Source organism: Balaenoptera musculus, chromosome 5 (genome assembly GCF_009873245.2).
Source record: "Balaenoptera musculus isolate JJ_BM4_2016_0621 chromosome 5, mBalMus1.pri.v3, whole genome shotgun sequence".
NCBI lineage: Eukaryota > Metazoa > Chordata > Mammalia > Artiodactyla > Balaenopteridae > Balaenoptera > Balaenoptera musculus.
The window spans coordinates 19,193,417-19,219,446 of NC_045789.1; the positions used below are offsets into that span (position 1 = coordinate 19,193,417).

General features: G+C 40.3%; 3 protein-coding genes across 3 annotated transcripts in view; 2 read left to right on the plus strand and 1 right to left on the minus strand.

Moving 5' to 3' along the window:
* METAP1 (methionyl aminopeptidase 1) overlaps nucleotides 1–5,037 on the plus strand; it is a 70,140-nt gene extending 65,103 nt beyond the window's left edge. Inside the window, exon 11 of the mRNA XM_036853019.1 lies at nucleotides 3,274–5,037. Within this exon, the coding sequence (XP_036708914.1) occupies nucleotides 3,274–3,437 (164 nt within the window). The 3' untranslated portion in view covers nucleotides 3,438–5,037. The remainder of the gene's footprint in view (nucleotides 1–3,273) is intronic.
* Nucleotides 5,038–10,944: 5,907 nt separating this feature from the next.
* LOC118895606 (macrophage migration inhibitory factor-like) lies at nucleotides 10,945–13,122 on the plus strand. Its single transcript, XM_036852939.1, has 2 exons — nucleotides 10,945–11,406; nucleotides 13,008–13,122. Exon 1 carries the CDS (start codon nucleotides 10,971–10,973, stop codon nucleotides 11,211–11,213), a length of 243 nt encoding a protein of 80 aa, XP_036708834.1. The 5' UTR covers nucleotides 10,945–10,970; the 3' UTR covers nucleotides 11,214–11,406; nucleotides 13,008–13,122.
* ADH5 (alcohol dehydrogenase 5 (class III), chi polypeptide) lies at nucleotides 13,078–25,654 on the minus strand. Its single transcript, XM_036852938.1, has 9 exons — nucleotides 25,547–25,654; nucleotides 22,727–22,828; nucleotides 20,926–21,067; nucleotides 19,993–20,080; nucleotides 17,106–17,325; nucleotides 16,695–16,955; nucleotides 15,821–15,956; nucleotides 13,508–13,646; nucleotides 13,078–13,370 (listed from the first exon to the last, which is right to left on the minus strand). Exons 1-9 carry the CDS (start codon nucleotides 25,556–25,558, stop codon nucleotides 13,346–13,348), a joined length of 1,125 nt encoding a protein of 374 aa, XP_036708833.1. The 5' UTR covers nucleotides 25,559–25,654; the 3' UTR covers nucleotides 13,078–13,345.
* Nucleotides 25,655–26,030: the final 376 nt, after the last annotated feature.

Consider the following 26,030-nt stretch of genomic DNA (forward strand, 5'->3'; position numbering starts at 1 on the left):
AGATCCTGTCAAAGGGTGCATTGTAATAATTAGGTGCCTCCATCAAGCCTGTGTAGAAATTCTTGCTTGTCTTGATGGGGGTGAGGAAGAGGAGGAAAAAAGAAGTTAGAGCTATTTGGGTTTTTTTGTTGTTGTTGTTGTTTTTTAAATTAATTAATTTTTATTTATTTATTTTTTGGCTGCATTGGGTCTTCGTTGTGGTGCGCGGACTTCCATTGCGGTGGCTTCTCTTGTTGCGGAGCACGAGCTCTAGGCGCGCAGGCTCAGTAGTTGTGGCTCGCGGGCTCTAGAGCGCAGGTTCGGTAGTTGTGGCGCACGGGCTTAGTTGCTCCGCGGCCTGTGGGATCTTCCCGGACCAGGGCTTGAACCCGTGTCCCCTGCATTGGCAGGTGGATTCTTAACCAGTGCGCCACCAGGGAAGTCTGAGCTATTCATTTTGCGGCAGAGTTATATAATTTAATTCTCCACAACTTATGAGGTAGGTGCTATCCCCATTATACAGGAGAGCAAACTGATTTTTGAAGAGGTGAAGTAACTTGCCCAAAGTCGCTTAGCTAGTTACGTGGCAGAATCTGTGGGACTCTAAACTCATGAGCCGTTCTGCCTCTAGAGGGTCTGCACTCATATCGTCAGGTGGTGTCATATGACTACTGTGGAAAAAGCACAGCATAGACACGCTTAGCACTGGCAGTTTTATGTCCTCGCTGTTGTTGGTCACTGTGACAGGCACATGGCAGTGATGGTCGGTGTCATGATTGGAGCTCCCCACTGAGGCTGTCAGAGTAGTAACTGGGGCCTCCTTCATGAGGCCTTCACCTTTGCTTTCTGCCGGTTCTTCGTTGGGGTTAGGGGATGCAGAGTGGGGCAGCAGTAGTAGGGCTCTCGTGTCCTGGTGCCTGTGTTAAAGGATGCATCCCCTTGGGATCCTTCCAGTCTTCTTTATAGCCTAATCTTCGGAGTGATAGCCCACCACTTCTACCAGATTTTCTTCCTTAGAAGTGAGTCACTAAATCCAGCCCACACTCAAGGGGAGAGGAGCATTGGAGGTTGTTTTAGAGGCTGCCTTCTTAACCTGGTCCTTTGTTCCCTTTTCTGTAAAATGGAAGTTACAATCTTTATCCTGCTGAATCCCCAGGGCTGCTGTAAGAACTAAGTGAGATGATTTGTATTAACACAAAGTACCTTTAAAGGGCTGTACAAATGTAAGGTGTTGTTTTGTCATTCCTTGGAATAAGAATAATGATCATATGTAACCAATTGCAAGAGCATTGAGTATATTAGCAGAGAAAGGCAAGACCGTGAGAGGAAAGTGTCATTTTGGTTACGTACCTGTTTCCATTAACTGGCACTTAGTTGGTGAGACATGAAGTGGTATTTCCAGGAGTAAGCAAATAACACAGTGTTGTGCTGGTTCAGATAATCGTCAAATTATAACAAATATATTTCAGTGTAACTCAGCTAGGTTAAATCCCAGCTTCTTAGTGGAAAGTCTCTAATCCAAAGAAGAATTTGAATTTCCTTAGAATAGTAGTCAAATATATTTAACTTGACATTAGTAAAGGATCTGTTTTAGCAGATGACAATAAAATTAAAGATGTATTTATGTCGGGCTTCCCTGGTGGCACAGTGGTTAAGAACCTGCCTGCCAATGCAGGGGACACAGGTTTGAGCCCTGCTCTGGGAAGATCCCACATGCTGTGGAGCAACTAAGCCCGTGTACCACAACTACTGAGCCCACGCGCCACATCTACTGAAGCCCGCACGCTCTAGAACTGGTGCTCCGCAACAAGAGAAGCCACCGCAATGAGAAGCCCGTGCACCACAACGAAGAGTAGCCCCCGCTCGCCGCAACTAGAGAAAGCCCGCGCACAGCAACGAAGACCCAACGCAGCCCAAAAATAAATAAATAAATATAAATAAATTTATTAAGAAAAAAGATATATTATGTCTTAAATCCGTTTGTGAAAAGATCATTCGTTACATTGAGAAATATGTTTACTCATCTTTAGATGGTTGACAAAGCATGAGTTAACTTTCTTTAAGCTACCGCATATTTTCTTTTTAGTCTGGGGTTTAATATTGCAAAAGTAGGTTACTTCACTGCAGGCTTTGTACTCTGGGATGTGTCTGAGGCAGTAAGACCTAATCTTTGGTAAAGATTACTCAAAATGGGAATTCCCTGGCGGTCCAGTGGTTAGGACTCGGCGCTTTCACTGCCGTGGGCCTGGGTTCCATCCCTGGTCAGGGAACTAAGGTCCTACAAGCTGCGAGGTGTGGGCCCCCCACCCCCAAGGCAAAAAAGATTACTCAGAATGAAGAATATTGATTTTTTTTTTTTACATCTAATTTGGAGATAAGAAAGTCTCTGTAAACACATTTTTATAGTAGTATCTGGAATTGCAGAACTTTGTCATTCCACTGTTGCCTCTCCTCCCCTGCCCCACTCCTCCCCCCATTCTCTTTTTCCTGTGTTGTCTACCTGCTTTTTTCATTGTCCCTTCCTTTCCTTTCTAACCCTCTTTCTAACCCATTCTCCCTCATCATAAATTTATTTTCTTTTGGCCGTGCTGCACAGCTTGCAGGATCTCAGTTCCTCGACCAGGGATTGAACCCGGGCCACAGCAGTGAAAGCCTGGAATCCTAACCACCAGGCCACCAGGGAACTCCCAATAATTTTTAAATTTTCTCACCAATCTCTCTCTTTCTCTGCCCTCTTTCTGGTTACAGGGGTGTGGCCTATAAAAATTTCACAGTATAATCTGTTCTCACCATCTTTGTGCTTGCCATTTAAAAATTATATCAGGAATTAAATGCTATAATAAAAGTATAAAAAGTTACTCTATTTTCTTCACAATATACATCGGCTATATAGTTCAGTCAGATTCCAAAGTTATACCAGGAGAGAGCTAAATTCATTAATTCAGTTTCTTGTAGTTCTGTGATGAGTGGTTATCAGTTACATTTCTGAAAATGAAACTGAGTGCCTTTATTTTGGAAATACCAACTTGATTTAATATTTGGGAAGTATACAAAATGTGAAGTTTTAAAATTTAAACATTATTATTACTTCGTTGGACTAAAGACCAAAATGAAATTGAAAAGGCTTTAGCTTAAACAGTTGAAGTGTAAATAGGAATCTTAATAGTGAATTTTTAAATTAGTTTTCTGAGATATCCAAGGATATAGGCGGACAGGCCAGTACACTTGCCTAGAGAGTTTATTAAGAAAACAAGCTGAGTGGTAGAATTAAGAACTGGTGTTTGTTTGTTTAAGGCGGATGGCAGGATGAAACCTGGCCGGATGGCTGGACAGCAGTGACGAGAGATGGGAAACGGTCTGCCCAGTTCGAGCACACCCTGCTGGTCACGGACACTGGCTGTGAAATCCTAACCCGGCGACTCGATAGCGCGCGGCCTCACTTCATGTCCCAATTTTAATTTCTCCCGAGATGGCGCATCTCAGTGATACCTTCTGTCTGTACTCTGCATTTTATTGAGAGTACAGGATGGAAGAGGAAATTTTTTATAACTTGTTTTGTTTCGACTATAGATAAGGAAGGACTACAGCATTTGATGTGTGTCCTCAAGAACTTGTCTTGGGTCTGAAAAAGCCAAGAAGAATAAAGGAAGCTTTCTCAACTCCTTTCAATGCTCCCCTCTCCCCACACAAAAAAATCTCTGCACCCCTGTTTTCTCATTTGCCCTTTGAGCACTTTTACTTAAACCTGCTTCTAGTTGCTTTTATCACTGCCACAACCGGGCCGTCAGAGCCACCTGCTTTCCAGGTGAATGTTGCAGATGAGAATCCCTGAAACTTTAGCAACATATTTTGCTCCCGACTTTTTTTTTTTTAATTATATATGTATGGAAATATATACGTATTCATTTTAAATTCCATATATGTAATTACCAAACACTATGTGACCTGGGGTTTGTGTTGATTCTGACAGGGTTCTATGCTGTCGTAAATGGACCCATCATCTGCAGTGATTTAATTCCCAGCTGGGAATTGGCCTCCCTCCTCCCCTGCTAATTTACCCTCGTAATTGTGTGTAAGGAAGCACTCGGTCAGTGAGACTTTCCAGTGTGGACTCTGTGTGCGTGAATGGCTATGGCAAAATTCACTTTGGAAAAAGGTTATCAGGTTTTTAAAAATCTAGTTTATGGCAAAAATAGCCACGCTCTAAGCGGAAGCTGGCTGTTGCAGAGAATGGGATTCTTGTAATACGTTGCTATTTCAGACCTCTGTTTGGTCGTAATGGTAGGAAAAACACTCCCTTCCCCGCTCTCTCTTATTTCAAAGGCATACCTTGGAGATGTTCAGAGAAGGGTGGAGGCTGCACTGTGGAGGCTGATGGGGAAAGACAGTTCTGAAATCTCTCCAGCAGTGATCAGAGTCTGGAAATTCTAATGTTTAATAAACCTGGTGGGGATGAGAAAGGAACTTCTTTGAAATTGGACTGTTGCCTTGCAGGGATGCAGCTGTCCTTGGTGTGCTACCACAATTCTCCTTTACATAGTTGGGAACCTCATTAGAAATGACCTCAGCTGCCCAACATCTGTGTTCCTTTCAGTAGTTCAGTCCAAATGGGAGTGCATCCAGTGAAGACATATCAGATCAAAGTCATTGTCATTAGAGTGTACTTGATTACTAGGTATCTGGTAAGTTTATTCTAAGATAATTTGATACCACTGACATGTTAACATTTGTATGAGAACATCTTTCCCAGAGTGCCTCAGACCTTTATTGCTTTAAAGGAATTATGATAATGTTTTCATTACTTTTATTATTTTAATGATTTAGTAAAGTGGCTGAATCTGGTATGTGTGTGAAGTTTTTTATCAAACTGTAATATTTGTGAATGGAATGCCTTGCAATATGAATGTTAATATAATGTGTAAAGGGAGATTAAAAAGTTTGAATGACTATCCCACCATGTAGTCGTTAACTTTGCTGAATTTGTTGGGGATTTCAGAAGGAAGTGGTGGGAATGGGGAGGCTAATTTCATAATCTAAAATAAAATTTGAGTAAAAATACTTTTTTTAAGTTGAATGGCTATATACAAATTCCAGTACTGTGTTTAGTTCAGCAGTCTACCAGCAGTATTTGAGATGCAACCATATTTCTGAGATAGTTTAAGGCGGAGATTGCTGCATATGTAAGGCAGCATTTTATGTACTGATAGTGGAATTAACAGTGTGGGCTTACTCAGTGTCTAGTACTAGAAAATAAGCTCAAGGAAACAAAGTCTTGGTGGGTAGTTTTTTTTTGTTGCTGTTAAAAGATAAACACCACACTGGTGATGATGCTTTTCTCGGTTTGGGAGATTTTAAAACAATATGTCCTCTAGTCTAATTGTATATGTCTGATTACAAATGTTTGTTTACTAGGTTTAGATGAGAAAACATCTAGGGTAGTTTCATCATTCTGCCAACTTCTCAAAAATGTCAGTGTGTTAACTTTTTATTTTTTTTTATTAACTTTAAAATAATCCTTTTTTTCCCCTGACAGTCCTTCATCCCCCTTGGAATTATAATTTAGAAGGGAAAGGTGTTTGCCTTTTATTTTCATTTTATGTCTTTTGCTGGTAAAATGTATAAAGGTACATTAGAACCCGTTCACCAACACCTTTATATTACTTGCCGTCCACATGTCTAAATTAACAGGAAGAGGGTGTTTAGGAATTTGCCATCTTAGCTTGATTCCTCAGTTTGTCCCGTCACCACTTCTGGCTTTTCATTGAGTTTGGTTAAATTTGAGAGTGGGATGCTCCAGTTTGCTAAAGCCCCCAAATGCACCCTCCTGGTATCTGTAAGCTATTTCTGTCCTACCCACCCACCCCCCATTTTTTTTTTTTTTTTACTTCCAACTTTTAATTTTGAAAATTTCAAATTTACGGAAAAGTTGATGGTACAGTGAAATAACTATATATCCTTTCCCTGTATTCAGCAAATGTTATTGCGTCACATCTCTCTATATAAAAAGCATTTTTCTTTTGAGAGAAATGGCATTGTCGTACTTCACCTGCTACTGTTGCAGTGTGTCTCTCTGAAAACATAAGGACATTTCCTACACAGTCATAATACTCTGATCACACCCAAGGAATTGAATATTCATAGAGTTATGTAATGTATAGTACACATTCAAACCTGAGGCTCAGTTTCCCCCCAAGTGTACTTTAAAGCGTTCGTCTTGTTTAAAATGCAGAATCCAAACCCATGGCATTTGGTTGTCATCTGTAGGTTTTTTTTAACTCTAGAACAATCCTTCCACCTTTTTTGATCTTTTATGAAACTGACTCTTGAAAAAGCAGGCCAGTTAGCTTGTAGAATTCTGTGCTTCCCTGATTGTTCCTCATAAGTAGGTTCAGGATAAATGTTTTGGCAGAAGACTCCATAGATGGCATGTGGTGTGTCCCATTCATTGCATCGCATCACATCACATCACAAGGCACATACTGTCATTGTCACATTATTGCCAATATATGTTTGCTCACTAGGTTTCTTTCAGATTTTCTATTTTAAGATCCCTTTCTTAAGCAAATAATTTGGGAGGAGATACTTGGAGACCATTTGGATATCCTGTTCACTTTTAATGATTTTAGCATTCATTAATAATCCTTGCCAGAATCCATTATTTTGTTGCATTGGTGGCTGCAAATTGGGACTTCCTAAATCTAGCATTCTGTCTGCATTTATTGGCTGGCACTCTTTTACTAAGAAGCACTTTTTTGAGTATCAGTGTGAGCTCATTGTTTTTAAAAATTCAATTAATTACTCTAAATGGTCTGTATTTGGCCAGTGGAAGCACCTTTAAGCTTATTTATGGGTCATTTTGATCTGTGCCTATTAGTATTTGAGCACATTCTTGCTTTTTGCCATATCAAGATGTTCTAGATTTATCATACACTTTTCCTGCCCCAGCCTGGGAATTGGCTACTTCTCCAAGGAGCCCTGGTTTCTTTTCATGGGGAATGGTATTTGGAAGTCAAGATCTGGGTGCTGCTGGGGTGTCATTGCTCCTAGGGCCGTTCAGGGAACAGAGCCAGCAAATGCATTTTTTATAAATCATGAATTCATTCTGATACTTTGATTTCAAATTTAACACTAATCTTCCTCACCCTTCCCTGTTCCATATTTGTATCTTCCTTCTCCCATGGTGAGAACTTTGGTTCTGAACAACATTAATATTTATTGATTTGCTTGATTCTATATGACATGTAAAATTATTTTAGAATTACTATACCAAAATCACTACCAAAAATAAACTTAAGTGTAAAAGTTGTGATTGTTCTTATTCTTGGAACGTATTTCACTAAGGGGGTACAGAGTATTGGTTTGAAAGCCATTTGAAGTAATTAATTTTTATCCTGCAGTATTCTAAATTTCATAAACCATGAAGTTACTTTTCAACAGTAAATGCAGTGAATCTTGGGGGCAAAGCATGCTATACAGGTGGGGAAGATTTTTTAGCGGTCTGGGAGTTAGAAATACTGGAATCAATTGAGATAGTGTGATATGATTGTGTCTACATTTGATGGTGTTTGGCTTCTACCAAGTTCTCTAGCTACCAGAGGAGCAAATTATACCACTTGTAATGTGGATGTGTAGCCTATTTCAGTATAGACTAGGAAAAAACATCTGGACATTGTTTTAGGAACAGATTGTTTCACAACATAGGCTGCATTATGCTGATATTCTAAAAGTTATTAATGTGTTTTGCTTCATTTAAAAAATGAACATCTAAAGAAAGGCAGCATAGGTTCCATGCATCAAAATTCTGTGGTCCCACTGTGTTTGAACTCACAAGCAGCCTTTGGTGGCAGCCTTCTTCCTTACCTCTTTTTCCTTTTGGTGCTAAGTATGAAAAAGAAAACCAGTGGTTTGCATTTGGTTATTTTGCAAAAAAAAAGCCAGGAGTCAGGTGGCCTTGGCTACGTGTTACCTGCTGCTTTTCATTTTGGGGACTGGGGTGAGCAACAACAGAACTGTCTGTATATGGTAATTCTGTGATTACGTTGAATCGTGTCAGCACTGGTTTATCTCACTAAAAAATGTGCCCAAAAGTCAATATGCGGAGCACTCAAGAAGGGCTTCCTGGAAAGATTTTCACTTACCACTGATGTTTGTTGGAGTTCAAAGTATTTTAATAACTTTTCTTGTGAATGTCCAGCCTTTTTACTATTGTGAAGCTTTTAGTAGAATAATTGCTTCCATCTCCTGGGTGCTCGGCCCTTTTACTATTACTCCAGCCTCCTCATTCAACTCCCAACAACAAACACATGCCAAACTTGTAGGCACATTTGCACTGTGGTCTCATGAGACGATCACGAGATCAACAATCAGGACACTAGGGCTCTGAGTTCTCTGATTTTTTAAACTAGTTGAAGGGCTTGGACAAATCATCATATTCCTCTATGGAGGCATCCTATTTGTGTAATGACACCATAACTTAACAACTGTTTTATTCTATATATAATGTGACTATAAAGCAAATTTGCTTTATTTCAGTACTTGGGTCAGACATCAACAGAAAATTCAGAATAGAATTTTTCAAACTTTACCAGTAAATCTGAGCCCTGGGTGATTCTGAGAAAACAAAATAGCCAAGGATAAGAACTTTTAGTATTAAGATGTAGATTTAAGAAAGAGAACAACAGGTATTTTAAAGCAAATTTCCACTGTTTTATCTTGTTTAACATATCTAGATATTTTTGGTAGTCAGGAATATTTCAGTCCATGTCTAAACTCTGGGTAGTTCTGTGGTGGATTAGCGCTCCTTTCCTGAAGGGAGCATGTACATATTACCTCTCAATGAATTCTGTTACGATGTCCAGTTTGATAAAAATCAATCTGCTTAAAAGCCCATCCCACTTGCTCTGTTCCTATAAAGTTCCACCAAAAGAAGTTTGTATAATGGAGGACTTTGTACGTACCGGTTCACTGTGCTGGTTTACTTCCTAGTTGTTTCTTTAAAGATATGATTTCCTTGGTATAGTTCTATGTACTTATTATCTAAGTAACTGTTTAAATATACTTAATGTTTTCCAAATGTGTTTTCTGTCTGTTTTTTCTACAGGGTATTTGCTGACAGAGAATCTGATCTTGCATGTTAATTGAAACAAAATTGGCTGAGTGCAAAGTTGGTTTTTTCCTGGGTCACAAAGTATCTCTAGGCCCAAAGAACTGTCAGTTACTTTAGGACTTTGATCATCAACCTACTTGGGAGATTGGTAGCCATGCAGAAAATGTTCTGAAGCATCTATGCATGTAAAAATATGTTCCCTCTTTCCCAGATCAACGAAACATTTTGAGAATCATGAGCTACATTTAATTTTGCTTTGAAATGGGATAAATGGAAGTAGCATTGTGTTTATCTTTTGGAGCTGTTTTTGTTTAAGCTGTACATACATTAACTGGCTCCACTGTAACAAAGTTTGGATATAATGCAGTTTTTTCCCTCATCTCAATAACCTCATCATTCCACAGGTTCTACCTTATGTTAGTTCTCTGTGCATGTAATAAAGAACTCATTCCAAGTCAGACATGGAATTCCAAGTCAGCCTGTATATGGACTATCTTTTTACAGTGAACATCAATAGGTAAGTTAAATAGAAAGCAGAATAGCACAACATGCTGAAAATGAAAAAGCAGGAAAGATTTGAAAAATGCCAAGTATACCAACATTTTCAATGAAAAACAAAAAGCTGTTAAAAGATACATCCTAATATTGTAAAATTTTGGATCCTTAAATTAAAAAAATTTTTTTACTAGCTTTCGTGAAATATACAGCAGAGGTTAGCGACTTGTGTTAAAATTATATACCTTTTATCCAAGAAAGCAGTTTAAACATAACTTCAAAAAATTCCCGACAATACTTCTAAGGTGGTAGAGTCCTAATTTTGGACAACCAGGATAGATTTGCTGACATGCACATAGTGAGTGTTTTTTAGCCCTATGTTGTGTATGTTCTTCCAAAAAATATTTGTTTCCGCAATATACATAACAACCTAGATGCCATCCAAGAGGATGTATTAAAAGTATCTTAACAAGAAATACTTTATACCTATAGTTCCATGTTCCAAGAACCTTTATATTAAGGATCTTGTAAAATTGATTCTTAATACTGGTTCTTTGAAAGAGACAGTTGTGCTTTCAGCCAGGAAATGCTCATACTTGTTAAACTGAATTAGCTGGCTCAAGACTATGTACATGACTGTGACAGAAAAGTAAACTCCCTAATTGGCCAGCTACAAGAATTGGAGTTACATTATTTTACTATCTTAAAATTATTTTCTCATATTGGTGAACATAATGTTTGCCATTCTCATTCAAGTATAGCTCATGTATGAGAAGAAAAAGGGGAAAAGAAACAAAAAAAAAATATTAGTTCTCCTCCATTATTACCCTATATACCCATTCTGTTACTGCAGTCGCTTAAGGCAATAATATACTTTGTTCCTGGAAGGCTGAGCTAAAACAAACCAGATTAAAGCACACTTCCTACAGCTAGGGTAGAAGCTAGTTTTATTTTCCTGTTCTTCCAGTTCACCCAGAACAATAGGTTGGAGCCATCTTGGCCCCTACTGGGTCTCCAGCTCTCTAGGTAAAATGATAGAAGCTAGGTCATACTGCCTAGTCCTTCAAATGCACTAGAGATCCAAAAAAGAAGTCCTGACCATTAACTGCCACTTTTCCAGTTTTCAGTCAACTAAATATTGCTCTCTCAGAAACACAAACTTTGGGAGTAATTAAGCTACATCAGTCAAAAGAATTAAACAAGAAAAAGCACATGGTTTCAATCCAACCAAAAGATATGTATGTGCATGGCATATCTGATGTCCTGATACAGAAACAGTCTAAACTATGCTATAATGTAGAAAGAAGAAAAAGGCACAGAATAGGCGGGGCGCCGTTCACACGAGAGTCGGTTGGTTCCTGTATCCCTGTCCCCGCCTTCCCTCGCCGTCATGTCGATATTCCTGGTGAACACCAACGTGCCCCGCGCCTCTGTGCCGGACGGGCTCCTCTCCGATCTCACCCAGCAGCTGGCGCAGGCCACGGGCAAGCCGGCGCAGTACGTCACGCTGCACGTGGTCCCGGACCAGCTCCCGGCTTTCGGGAGCTCCAGCGAGCCGCGCGCGCTCTGCAGCCTGCACAGCATCGGCAAGATCGGCGGCGCGCAGAACCGCTCCGACAGCAAGCTGCTGTGACGCCTGCGCGTCAGCCCGGGCAGGATCTACATCAACTACTACGACGTGAACGCGGCCAACGTGGGCTGGAACGGCTCCACCTTCGTCTGAATGTCGCGCTCCGGACTCCCCCGCCCCAGGCCCGCAGCCCGCGCGTGGTTTTCTGCCCGCCCCGCGCCCAGCGACCCCACCTCCCGGGACGGAGAAATAAACGGTATGGAGACGACTGGGGGAAAAAAAAAAAAGGCACAGAATAGTGTTAATAGTATTCCTTTGTGTTAATTTAAAGTATATGTATAAATGCTATTATATTCATAGAAACTTCTGGGAAGATAAACTGAATAGTGGTCACCTATTTTTTGGGGGGAGAGGGAAGTGTAGCTTTCCTTTCTCATGCAATTTTCTCTACTATTTGAATGTTCTAACTCTTGGATGTATTGCCTCCATGTATTTATTTTTGTGTTAATGGATCACCTGGATGGTAAGACTGCATCATTTTCGTTTGCTTCTTTATTCTGCTCAGGGTAAAGAAACCTAAATGTTACTTAACAACAGCACCAGGAAAAGACTGATAGATTTGACTATATTAAAATAAAAATTAAGAAATATAAAATATATTAAAATATAAAACTTACAAAGGATTGGCATCTAGAATAAAGAACCCCTAAAAATTACTCAGAAAAAGAGAAGTAATCCAACAGAAAAATGGGCAAAGGATGTGAACAGACGCCTCACAAAAAAGGAAATACAGATGGCCAAAAGAAGGAAAGACTTGGGACCTCCCTGGTGGTCCAGTGGTTAAGACTCTGCACTCCCAGTGCAGGGGGCTCAGGTTCCACCCCTGGTCGGGGAACTAATATCCCACCATGCTGTGTGCCACGGCCAAAAAAAAAAAAAACTTTAGTCATTAAAGGAAATGCAAATTAAAGTCATTTCACACCCATCTGATTTGCAAAAATGTCCAACCACATTTAAGAGCAATTTGACAATTTCTAGTAAGGTTTAAAATGTGTTTATCCTATGGTACACATCCTCCATAACTAACGCACTGAGCACAACGTACAAGGGTGTTCCACCACAGTGTTGTTAGCAATACAGAAACAATTTGGGAAACAACTATATGCCATCAGCTGGAGACAAGTTACGGTAGTTCATATAACTGACTACTACTGCACAGTACTAAAATTAATGAATGGGGAGCATCACCTACAACAGGGATTAATCAAAATAATGAGTGAAAAATGAAAGCTGCAGAATGAGACAGTATCAGGTTTAAAACATGTATGACAATACTGAAGACTAAAGGGTTTACGGATACGTGTAGTCAAAGTATGGCAATATGCATGGGAGTGATTGATAAGCACCCGATTCTGGATGTTGACTATACCGCAGGAGAGGAAAGGCAAAGTGGTCTGGAAGAGTAAGATGTTAAGATTTGACAAAATAAGTGCTGGAAATTTGGGTATTCAGTTCATAAATATTTTCCGTATGCTTGAAATAGTTCAGAGTGACCAACAACAGATATATACCTACTTAAGCTCAGAAGGTAGTTTCAATGATGAATCTGTGGGCCAGATGTTATACTAGGAATTAGGAGTCTTAAGTCTGAACAATGCATGGTACCTGCCCACAAGAAGATAATCTCACAGAAGCAGATTTGGGTTCTGATTAACTGTGCCACTGCTGATTGGAGAAATCTGTTCTTTAGTAAATGGGCCTGAGACCCTTAAAAGTTAAGCGAAAGTTACCAAGGACAGTAGAAGACAAGGTTCAGATACTCACCACTGCCCTTCTTCCTCCATCTTTCCTTTAAAGAATGAAGATAATGGGGAGAGGAACCATGAGAAAGAATTTGGCATACAACAGAGCTGACAACTTCCACACATATGCAGAAATTCCTTTTATTATGTTAAAAATATTCCTTAATGAGCCAGCAATTATTTATGTGAAGAAGAGTCCAGAAAACAGACTTATGACAGTATTAGCCTTGTCCTTGATTAGACATCTGTGAATTTATACACAAAACATTATTCCCCAGGTAATGAAGGTCTAAGAAGCTGTGAACTTGAAAGAGCTCCTTCCTGCTTGTCTGGCTGCTCCAATCAGACTACAAGACTTCGTTACAAGGATGGAAGAATTTTTCTCTTTTGAATTTAAAGCTTTACAACAGTTCGGATGCTGTAAGAGAAGAAAGCAATAAACAGGTTCTGAATGATTTCTTTGAAGACCACTAAAACGTTTTTTTTACCCTTCTCCCTCCAAAAGCCCCAAATCATTACCACATTCTACACTACACAGGTAAAGAGAAAGCTCACCTCTTCCCTGCATGCATCAGTTCAAAGGCTTCGTTAATTTGGTCAAAAGGCAGATTGTGAGTCACAAATTCATCAACCTTTATTTTTTTGGACATATATTCGGACACCAACTTTGGGACGCTTTCTACACTCTTCCATCCTAAAAGAAATCATACATCTATTCATTAAGTTTTCCAACAAATCTCTACAGTGTGCTTATTACTTAGTGGGTGACAAAGACATTTAAGAGAATTAATTTTTTCACTAACTAAAGAGGAATGAAAAACTTCAAAATCAGCATAGAGAGGAGGAAGAAATGCACATCTTTAATTAAGAAAAAAGTAAATGCCTTTTGAGCACTTGCCTTTTTCTGAATTAAGGTTTACTAAAATCTCATTAAATCTTAATGGAGATTTTTAAACCATACAGGATAGAACTCTAGAAGTCTCAGAATAAGCTTATTTAAGTCCACAACAGCAAAGATTTCTGTAATCGTGAAATTCAAGGAAGAACAAAACTGATGTGATTGATTCATGACTATTTCTGTGGTTTTAATTTCAACAATAAGGATACCATCTCAGAAGAGAAAACTGAAATTGAAAAGCAAAGTAGGTGATCTTTAGTTACAGGTTATGATTTTAAACAAAATCAGATCCTTCAATTTCTCACTTGTATTGAAAGAAGCAGTAAATCGACAAAGAAGCCTTCCCACCTTTTTTTAAACCAGGGAGTCTTTGGACCACATTTCAAACCTCTTTTGAGCCTTTCCCAAATCTCCTTCCTTGTGTCCTCTACCAGTTACCCTTTCCTTCCAAACTGCAGTGCTTTTTTTTTTCTCCTTTAAATCTCCTGGTAACTGAGACAACCACAGCCACTGCTATTCCCTAAACTAAAACTGCGGTTTACATTTGTGAGTCATATTTTAGCAACACCCATGGGGCCCCAAGGCTCCAGCTTATTTCCCAACAAGCATGTGCTTGGATGAGGCTTCAGTGAGAGGTGACTACCAACCCCCCTGGCTCAGTCTCCCGGACTAAGAACACCCTTTCAAATACAGCTATGGACCCTGAGATGATGCCCCTGAGCTGCATGTATGGCTCTGAAAGTCTGTTCTGAAATACTCAAGTGCGGCATACGTGTAGCGCTTTGGAAAAGAGGGTTTAGTCAGCTTGACATCTGCCTTGACAAATTCTGTAGTATAAAGAAGGAAAACTTTGGCCAAACCCCTCATTTTTCATACTTTCCTAATCTCTTCTTCTGGCCTTGAAAAAGCTGGCATAGTATGAGGTAGGGGACACTTTGTTAAACACAGATCATTAAAAACTCATGCTATTAGAGAATGGACTTGAGGACACGGGGAGGGGGAAGGGTAAGCTGGGACGAAGTGAGAGAGTAGCACTGATATATATATACACTACCAAATGTAAAATAGATAGCTAGTGGGAAGAAGCCGCATAGCACAGGAGATCAGCTCCGTGCTTTGTGACCACCTAGAAGGGTGGGATAGGGAGGATGGGAGGGAGACGCAAGAGGGAGGAGATACGGGGATATATGTATATGCATAGCTGATTCACTTTGTTATACAGCAGAAACACACCATTGTAAAGCAATTATACTCCAATAAAGATGTTAAAAAAAAAAAGAAATGCAAATTCTTGGGAAAAAAAACCTCATGCTATGTAATTCTCTTTCCTTAGGAGGAAGGTAAGGATATATTTTTTAAAAATCTATGAAAAACTTTAGATTTCATTTATTCACAACAGTTGGGATATACAAACATGTTTTGATGTCTTTTCTCTTCTCTAGCTGAGCAACCTTGGAAAATGGTGGAAACTTTCTCAGCATTCTGCTGGTGGTTAGGCAACCCCAAACAACCATGTACTTTTAGGATCATACAAGGGAAAAATGATCAGTCTGGCAGCTTTTCAATTTTGTTGTAAGGTTTTGTCTAATTTAATATTTTCAGTTTAAGACTTAGTATTGGTTACTGCTGAAATCAGTACTATTCAGATGGAAGTATGATCACATCCAGGGATCACTGCACTCTGGAAAAATGGGTAAGAAATGCCAATAACCTATGTAAGTCTACAACATGGCAAAGGGTGGCTGATACAGTTGTTTGCTTATCCTGTAACCAGCTTCTCACTCCTGACCTACCCTCAACTATTTCATTAACGGAATATTAATATCTTTTTCAATGTGTAAGAAGTAGCCTTGTGTTTCAGGAGAAGCTGAGCATGTCCCCAGTCCCAGGGGTAAATACTGATTGGGATTAAAATTCTGCCAATGGAAGTAACAAAAGAGAAAATGTACTCATCTCATCCACCAAATTACCTCCAAAGGCAGTGCCTTTCCACGTGCGGCCTGTTACCAGCTGGAATGGACGAGTGGCAACTTCTTCACCTGAGGCAGCTACTCCAACCACCACGCTGACGCCCCAGCCTTTGTGGCAGGCCTCCAGCGCTGCTCTCTGCAGGCAAATCACAGAAGTCAGTGCATTGTGCTGAGAATATCTGCTTCCCCAGAAACTTCCGGGGGAGAGGGTGGTGGTACATAGCTTTATTAGAAAAATGGCAACAAAATGATCAAAGTGAGTATTTAGTAAGTTTAATTTTATTGAACAATTTTAACAGGTGTTTTAAAAAATTTACGAACTTGGCTCAACACTGACACAAATGGAAAGAATTTAAACTTTCATTTGTTGTCCATTTTAAAAAGTAAATCTTAGCTCAAAATTCTAAAGACTTAATAAAGGCAGCAGGCAGAGAAGTAACAGTTATACTTCTGCTGAGTGTCTACTTTGTGTCAGGTACCTACAGTTACTATCTGCATTTTACACATGAGAAAACAGGTTTAGAGAAGTTAAGTAGTTGCTCAAGGTCACTGAGTTAGTAAGTGGACATATATCTAATTCCAAAGCCCATGTTCTCTACAGCTGCATCATTTTGCCTTTTCATTTAATGAAACACACTCTGAGATTTAAGTGTACGCTGAAAGGCAAAGAAACATTTCCCTTCATATTTCCCTTCTATCATTTCCAATTTCTAGTTCAAGTACTCATTTTTCCCTTCTAATAATTCTTATCAGGGAATTCAAGACTCTTCCTTTGCAAAACAAAACAATTTTTGACCTTAATTAAGGAAATTACATTAAAAAAAGCAGCCCCCCCCCGCCCCGCCCCACTTGGAATGAAGCCAAGCATACTCACCATGACTTTCACGTTACCAATACACTCAAAGGAATAGTCCACTCCCCCATCAGTCATCTCAACGAGCACTTCCTGGATAGATTTACTGAAGTCCTGGGGGTTAATACACTCAGAGGCCCCAAACTCCTTAGCCCTTGTGAATTTATCCTTATTGATGTCCACACCAATGATCCGGGACGCACCAGCCACCTTACAGCCCATGATAACTGCCAATCCAACGCCTCCCAGGCCGAAGACGGCACAAGTAGAGCCAGGCTCCACCTAATAGTAAAGATAGTCTATAAGGTACTCATTTCACAAGAGTCAAGGAAATCATTAGGTTTCTTACTGTTTGGGCCAATTTCACTATTCCAGCAAGGCTTTGTTGTATGAAATTAGAAGGTGGACGCTAAAACCCAGGCCAACACTTACCTTGGCAGTGTTCACAGCAGCACCATAACCAGTTGAAATGCCACAACCCAGAAGGCAGACTTTATCCAAAGGGGCTAAAGGATCAATTTTAGCAACAGAGATATCAGCCACAACTGTGTATTCAGAAAATGTGCTGGTTCCCATGTAATGTAAAATTGTCTTTCCTTTACAAGTAAATCTGCTAGTGCCATCTGGCATTAATCCTTTCCCTTGAGTGACTCTAAAGAAAATAAAAAAGGAAGAAGGTAGGGTAGAATCAAGTTTCCTAAAATGCACAGGAAAAAGAAATCAATTTAAAAAAAAAATGACCAGTAAACAGAAGAGTGTGCTAAGACCAAAAGCCTAATTTCTAATATATTCATTAATAATTTAGCACCTTTCAGCAATGCCTTATTAGGAAAACTTATAAAAGAATTATCATCTTACCTATCTTTTCCAACATTCAATATGCTTCTGGATTATACTGTCAGAGTATTGAAATAATTTTAACAGGTACAATTTATGGATCAGATGAAATGATTTTAAAATTCCATCATAAAACTCTGTGAGCAAATATAACTTCATAAAGCCAAAACCAGCATCTACACAGCAAAGATTACAAGCAACTATCCACATCAGCTGATGAAAGTAGATGTCCACAGTGGCTGCTTTAGATCTTTCAGGAGGCCTGTTTCAAAAGTGTAGCTCTCACCACTGATAGCATACATGGTAACAAAAATTATTTTTTATATTCTAAATAGATGATGTAACATCTTGCTTAGGAACATGGGCCCTTGTGCTCACTTGTGCTCAAATCCCACGTGATCCTGGGCAAGTGAATTAACTTCTGTGCCTTAGTTTACTCACCAGAAAATCAGAGAAACCTACCTTTCTTAGACATTGCTATAAAGATCAAATGAGAGGTTATGTAAAGCATTAGCACTGTGCCTGGCACAGAGTGCTTAATATATATGTTATTTTAACAAAAATAAACACTATAATTTGATGTACACTCTTGGACAAATCCTTTGGAATATATGTGAATAAATAAATATATATAGATGAAGAAAAATGGATTGTCTCTGGATTCAAGAATAAGTACATTTCCTTTGAGAGAAAAACAAAAATACGATCAGAAACACAGAACAAATAGGTGACAAAGCTCTACCAAAAATAACTTGTATCTTTATGAGAGCAAGTTAAGGTTTGTTTAGCTCTGAATGTGAGAAATTGCTCCTGTCCCAGAAGAGTTTCTTGAACAAAAGGTGATATGGGATGTATTTTAAGCTTTGAAAGGACTTGTCCTTCTAAAAGGTTATGGACAGCCACAAAAAAACCTATTACCATTATTATATTTGACGTGTCAAAATTTTTTCAGACCGTGTTTGGAATTCCCTTTCAAAATGACTAGTTTTTTTTTGGTTCTAGCTTTTTAACTGGATTTACGTGATAAAACACATGGAACCTTATTTCCAAAAATCGAAACTAATTTTGTCAATGGCATTAGAAAACAATGCAAAAACAAACAGATCTCCCAAACACTGCTGGTCGGAGTATACCCCATGACTCAGCAATTTCAATCCTAGGGAAATACCCAAGAGAAAGTTGTGTATATGTCCATCAAGAGACACATATGAATGCTTATAGTGGCACTAATCACAACAGGTCCAAACTGGCAGCAACGTAAATGTCCATGAACAGGAGAATGGATAAACAGTGACTATTTGGAATGGAATGTGAAAGAAACAAAAGAAAACCACTGATGCACAGAGCAACCTGGATATATCTCACAGACACTATGAATGAAAGAAGCCAGACAAAAGAGCACATATTGCATAATTCTGTTTATATGAAGTTCTACAGTGAAAGATATCAGAATAGTGGTTAGCTTTGAGGGAGGCAGGTGTTGACTTGTATGGGACATGAAGAACTTTGTGGGCTGCTGGAAGGGTTCTCTATCTTGATCTGGGTGATGGTTATAACTATTAGATGTGTATATGTATAAAAATTCATGGAGGGCTTCCCTGGTGGCGCAGTGGTTGAGAATCTGCCTGCCAGTGCAGGGGACACGGGTTCGAGCCCTGGTCTGGGAGGATCCCACATGCCGCGGAGCGGCTGGGCCCGTGAGCCACAATTACTGAGCCTGCGTGTCTGGAGCCTGTGCTCCGCAACAAGAGAGGCCACGATAGTGAGAGGCCCGCGCACCGCAATGAAGAGTGGCCCCTGCTTGTCACAACTGGAGAAGGCCCTCGCACAGAAACGAAGACCCAACACAGCTGTAAATAAATAAATAAATAAATAATTAAAAAAAAAATTCATGGAGCTGTACACTTAAGATTTGTATACTTTAATTACTTCATTATATGTATGTTCTACTTCAATAAAAAAGACAAAAAAGGGGCGAACAGACACAAGATCTTAAATGCCTCAAAGAAGTTCTTTAAGTGTGTTACCTTGCTACAATCAAATAACCACCTTTTCTGTGTCAAAAGGTTATGTTATCTCTTGTAGTCTTCCCAAAACCTTATGAGCTAAGTTTTATTACTTCGATTTCATGGACAATAAAATGGCTCATAAAAATGACTTCATTTAATTTCATAAGCATGTCCCTCCTCACTACATATTTTGGCAAATTTAGCCTAGTGTTATGGAAAGAGAATGGGTTCAGAAATTTGTGAGGTACCTCTTAACAGCTGATGCTGCTGGGCACACCACTTAATTTCTGGGTCTAAATTTTCTCATCTATGAATATAGTGATAGCAGTGATAATGACAGGTTGCCCTAAAGATGGAATGAAATAATTCATGTAAAATGCCCTGTATAAATTGCCACATACTTACTTATTATCATGATATCATCATGATTAGTGTTACCTCTTGTTTTAAGAATAAAATAAAAAGATACTAACCTTATCTTCTGGCAAAGGTTCGTTTTAGGATTCAGACAAAATTTGCACTCTCCACACTGTGGGATGTAAAGTGGGATGACAGTATCACCTGGAAAACAAATGCAAGGACATTATCCTGAATAGGTAGCATCTGATTCTAAATGAATACATCAGCCCCTGCAAATTCCCATTTTTTTTTAATTAAAAAATTTTTATTTATTTATTTTTGGCTGCGTTGGGCCTTCGTTGCTGCGTGCAGGCTTTCTCTAGTTGCGGTGAGCGGGGGCTACTCTTCGTTGCGGTGCACGGGCTCTAGCCGCGCGGGTTTCAGTAGTTGTGGCTCGCGGGCTCTAGAGCGCAGGCTCAGTAGTTGTGGCGCACGGGCTTAGCTGCTCCGCAGCATGTGGGATCTTCCCGGACCAGGGCTCGAACCCTTGTCCCCTGCACTGGCAGGCGGATTCTTAACCACTGCTCCACCAGGGAAGTCCCCCAAATTCCCATTCTTGTCAACCCATGCCACTTTGCAAAGTTAACAACTTTAAGACCTAGAACTTTACCTACATGACATCATTCGGACACTGCCTGACTATGCAAAAAATACAAGCTTCAAATTTTTGTCTAAGTGAAACTTTTAAAACGGTAAGTGGAGAACAAGGAGGTCATGTGCTTCAAAACACTGACTCAATGCATCTTCAAAAATTCTTGCTTAATTGGGCAAAATTTGCTTTGGAGATGTACTTAAACCATTGCAGATAAACAGCAGTCTGCATAATCAGAGAGAAAGAAACTCTCAAATATTTGTGCTTTCCAGATGAGGCGTATAAAATCAATCTTGACAACTTACTTAGGCGATAACTTATTCACAAATAAACAATGTATAATTTATCAGAAACATAATTTCCCTATAGAAATAAGCCAAAATTGTAAAATAAGTGGTTCAAATACTCTCCTTACCTGCCTTCAGCTTAGTAACTCCTTCACCAACACTTTCCACAATTCCAGCACCTTCATGTCCCAAGATCACTGGAAAACTCCCTTCAGGATCAGCCCCACTCAGGGTATAGGCGTCAGTGTGGCAAACTGCAGTGGCAATAATCTAACAGGGTATTAAAGTAAAGAGTGTCTACGTGTGTGTGCATGTGATTCAGAGTGAGGCATACATAGGTGGAGGCACTTTTACTTTAATAACATATTTTATTGATTAGAAGATACAATTCTTTCATATTTTAACCTGTCTAAAATCAGCATGTGCTTATACTCTGTGGCATCTTAATTGAAACTGGCAGCATTTTCTTAGTGGTACTTAAAAGTAACGGTGCATTTACAGGCAATGAAACATGGTACATCTATTCTCCTTTTCAGTGCATGTTAGCAGGAGAAGGTAAACAAGGTGATGTTTTGGGCACTGTGCCTTCTGCAGGTGTGGAGAGGAACATCACCTGTGTGCAAAAGCAGGTGGAGCCCCTTTCACTGCTGGCCTCCTCCTAACTGCTGGGGAATGCGATTTCTAAAAAGGTACTGGCTATTTCTGAAATACGTCAGCCTGCTTGGTCTGGGCCCAAACTCAGAGGTTTTATTGGAACCAACTCCCCTTTTAGCAGCCACACACAATTTCTACTTAAATAAGCCCTTTATCTCGATTTCTCTAGCCTTCAAGCATCTCTCATTTTTCCAAACTACCAAAAGCACAGAAAGGAAAAGTCTTGGGGGTGTCTGTATTTATGCTTCTCTGTTTCTCACAAATATATCCGATTACAACATAACATTCTTAGCTGTTTGTTAGCAGTTTCCCAAAGTAGACTGTTGAACTCAGTGTGCCCCATACGGCTCATTTTAGTACATCCAGGACCAACATTTTCTTTTTTAGTAGCAAAATCACAATCAGGCTGATTTCTGAACTTAAAAACATACACACTAGTCTAAGATTTCAGATATCTGGGCCTGGGTTGAAAGGATCTGAAAAAGTTATTTGGCTCTGGCTTCTCGACCTGTTAAGTGTGACCCCTGGGAGCATGAGAATTGGAGGTGGGATGGGGGAAGTATACTCCAATTCACAGCAAAAAACGCTTATTTTTTCTAGAAGGTTAGTTTTATTCAATGTTCACTACTTTAAAGCACTGATTTTATATCAAAACAAGTACAGAGGAGAATGTCAGAATATCCAGCTGGCTGCCTTGTGCAATATGCCTCTCTCCAGGGGTAACTTCAATTTCTCTGCCAGAGCAGAGGTTGAGAAGCACTGGAATAATGAATCCCCTGAACCCTGGCCTTGTCTGCAAGGGTCAGTACATTTTAAAGCTCTCTTAGCAAGCTTACTTCACTTGCTTGTTGGTCTAATCAATTAGGAACCTCTTCCCAAATCTTATTTGAAGTTTCTTCTAACAATCCAAAGACCATTTCTTTCTTCTTTTGTTTCTAATGTGTCATCATACATTTTAACTTATGGGATCAGCAGAAAGGGGAGCATCCTACAAAGCCACCTTAAAACCCCGGCTACAGAAGATAAACTGCAGTAATCCAATGATCCGTGGAGAAGGCTGCTCAGCGCAACACCAAAGCTGAAAAGATGGAGAAGAGTGCTGCAAAGGTGAGAGGGAGAAAATAAGAGGCTGTGATTCCAAGGTTGGATGACTTCCAATACCTTCTCCTTGACACTGTCCTTTGGGGTTTCTCCTCTGTAGACCTCAGAGGACTCATCTATCCAGAGACCTAATTGTAAGCCTTTTTTTTCCCAGTGCCTTAGATGTTTCATTACCTTAATTCGAACTTCATGAGCCTTTGGGGGTGCCACCTCTATCTCCTCTATGGAGAGAGGCTTTCTAGCCTCCCAGGCAACTGCAGCCTTGCATTTGATAACCTGAAATGGGGAAAACAGAGCAAGATGTTTCTCCTCCTGAACTAGTAACCAACTACTTATTAGTTAATTTAGATGCTGATGAATGCTAATCTTAGAAAGTATATCACAAATTCACAAAGACACATATAACTCTAAGTGATACGGAGAACTGTCTGGCACGTGTTTATACTTCGTATAAATGATATTCATTAAAAAGATTTAATTGAGATGACCACATGAAGAAGTTTAATTCAGGAATTCCCTGGCAGTCCCGTGGTTAGGACTCGGCGCTTTCACTGCTGGGGCCCAGGTTCAATCCCTGTTCCGGGGAAACTAAGATCCCTGCAAGCCGCATGGCTCCCCCCCATAAAAAAATAAAGTTTCACTCATCAAATATTTAATGACCCTCTACAATGCATAAACAGGAGCTGGTTAACAATACAGGTTCCAAGAAAATCTGATTCAGTAGTCTGGTACAGGGTCCAAGGAGTCCGAATGCTTAAGATGTGCCCTACGAAATTCTTTTGCTCAGGCCGGTTTAAGTAACACTGGTTTAGTGCAAAACTGCACGGTGGGAAGGAGCGAAAGTAAAAGTATCAGAATGGGGGAATTAAAAAAAAACTACATCTATCCCTTTCAACTGTGCTATTCAACACAGTAGCCACTTGCCACGTGTGGCTTTTGAGCGCTTGAAAAATGGCCGGTCTGAACTGAGATAAGCTATAAGTAGAAAATATACCCAGATTTTGAAGAGTTAGTATAAAAAAATTAAAGTATTTCAATAATATTTTAAAAATATTGATTACATGTTGCGATAGTATTTTGACTACAATGGGTTAAGTTTTAATCCAATTTAATACCGTTTTAATGTGGCTAATAGAAAACTTAAAATTACATATATGACTCATACTGTATTTCTATAGCATAGTGCTACTTCAGAGTCAGTACACTCCTCCTTCACCAGAGAATGAAGTGAAACGAGGAAGGTTTTGACTCGTTCACGTAATGCTTATGAAACATGTTCACAGAATAAAGATTGCACTGGGTTTATAGGAGACAGACTTGAAAGCCAACGATTACAAAAAGTGTGATTTAAAGGGATAGGCACAAAGTGCTACAGAATGCAAAATGTGGAGAAAGAGTGTAACTTTGGTTGGTGGGTTTGGGAAAGCGTCACTTTTAACTGGGATGCGGAAAGATGAGGAAGAGTTAGTTACATAAAGATAAAATATCTACATATAGAGTGACTGTGAGTGGTGAATATGAAACCCCTTATACAGTCCTTGACACAGTGTAGCTTTGCAGAAATAAGGTGGTAGTTATTAGTAGCAAGAGAACAAAGAGTAGAGGAAAAGGAGAACTGAACTATGTAGAAGGATGAGTGGCTTGTGTAAATTGGTGAGGCTGGGAATGATCACTTTTAAAATTAAACTGTAGATATTAAATCTGATCAATCAATCAATCAATCTGGTAAAAAAAATTCATACACTGCATTAGAATCTTTTTTCACCTCAATGTACCATAAATCTCAAAACAAAACTCCAAAGGTAAAATTCAGAATACTAACAATGAAGTCACATATTCTAGAGATCTGAAGCAACAAGAATAAATCATCCATAATCTAAGCTTTAAGTCCCTCCTCCACCCTTTTAAAGCATATGTGAAAGGAGTTTAACCTTTTCCTGTCAATGACAATTCTAAACAAAACAAAGTCCCACGCTAAATCCACACTCAATTGCCCTACTTCAACATCTGAACTATCACAGGAATTATAATTTTTCACATTCTCTGCTGAAGACACTTGGTAATAAGGAAAAAAACCCTGCCAACTTGCTAAATCTGAAAGATCGTTTAGAATTTACCATTTCTATTCAAGTCCAAATCTTTTTAGAAAATCTCGTTTGCAAAGCATTAAAACAATCAGCAACTTTAGACGGATTAATCATATTACTTATATATTTCTGTCTTTCTTTACTGTCTAATGTGTATTTCAGGAACTTGCAATAGTCTGTTGCACAGGGTTTGGAACCCCGGCTCACTATGTTTAGTGTGATCACTAAGCACGACCAAACACTAAGCCTCAAGTTTTTGGTCTGTAAAATGGGCTACTACCTTGCATAGCTGTTATGGGAGGATTAAAGGAGGGTACGTATAAAGCTCTGGTGCCCAAGTGCTCCAAAACGTTACCGAAAGGGCCCTTGGAGCCTTCCAAAAATACATTCCTTGGTGGCACAATAATAGCTCAATTATGAACTACTACCGTGAAAAACAGGCAACGTAGGGGTTAGGAGCACGGGCTCTGGCTGAAGCTTTGCCACCTAAAAGTATGGCCCCGGGCAAGTTACTTATTTTTGTGTACGCAAGGCGTGGCGGCCCCTAAGCCACCCGCAGGACACCAGGCTAGAGACCGACTCCCCCCCACCTCCACTCTCCGGTTCTCCCCACCTCCACCCCGCTTCGGCTGCCCCAGAAAGCAGCAGCAAAAACCCTCCCACGAACGGAGCCGAAACAAAGCTTGCTCCCTCCCTTCTTGCTGAACCACTCGCCCGAAGCCCCGTTTCCGCTCCAGCAGCCGGAGGCCATCTCCGGGCCAAGCCCCGCGCGTTTCCCCCTCCCCTCCTGACTCCCCCACCCCGGCCCCCACGGCCCCCGACCCCCGGCCAGCGGCCCGGTTCTGCTCCATGGTTTCCCTCCCTCCCTTCCTTTTCTGGACTCAGCCAGCGTAGCAGCTGACGATACCTCGCTCGCCATCTCCTCAGATTCCGGTCAGCGCGAACCAAGGACTCAGTAGGAGCCCCAACCCAACAAAAGAGCGAGGACGTGGGCGGGGCCTGCGTCCGGCGCGGTCCCGCCTGCGCCGGGGAGAGCGTGGAGGCGGGGTTTGCGGGGACCGGGACGTGAGGGGCGGGGCCCGCGGTGCGGCCCGGCCAACGTGCCCGCGGAGGCCCAGGTGGTGTCGCGGTAAGCTCGAGGGGTTTCGAGGAGGCTGGATGGCGCCGGCCGCTTCGTGAGCCACGTGACAGGCTTGCTGCACGATATCTGTCAGGAAAGGGTTTCCCCGTGTAACTGTAGCCCAGGCAGCGTCGATAAAGCTTACAAAGGAGAGTTGTGGAAGGTGAGGAACCAGGAATTAAATTCTCTGGAAGCATGTGAGAAGCCGTGAGAGGACTGCACCGTCTTGGTGCTCCTTCTACACACTTTGTGGGCACGTCTTGAGGGCGCA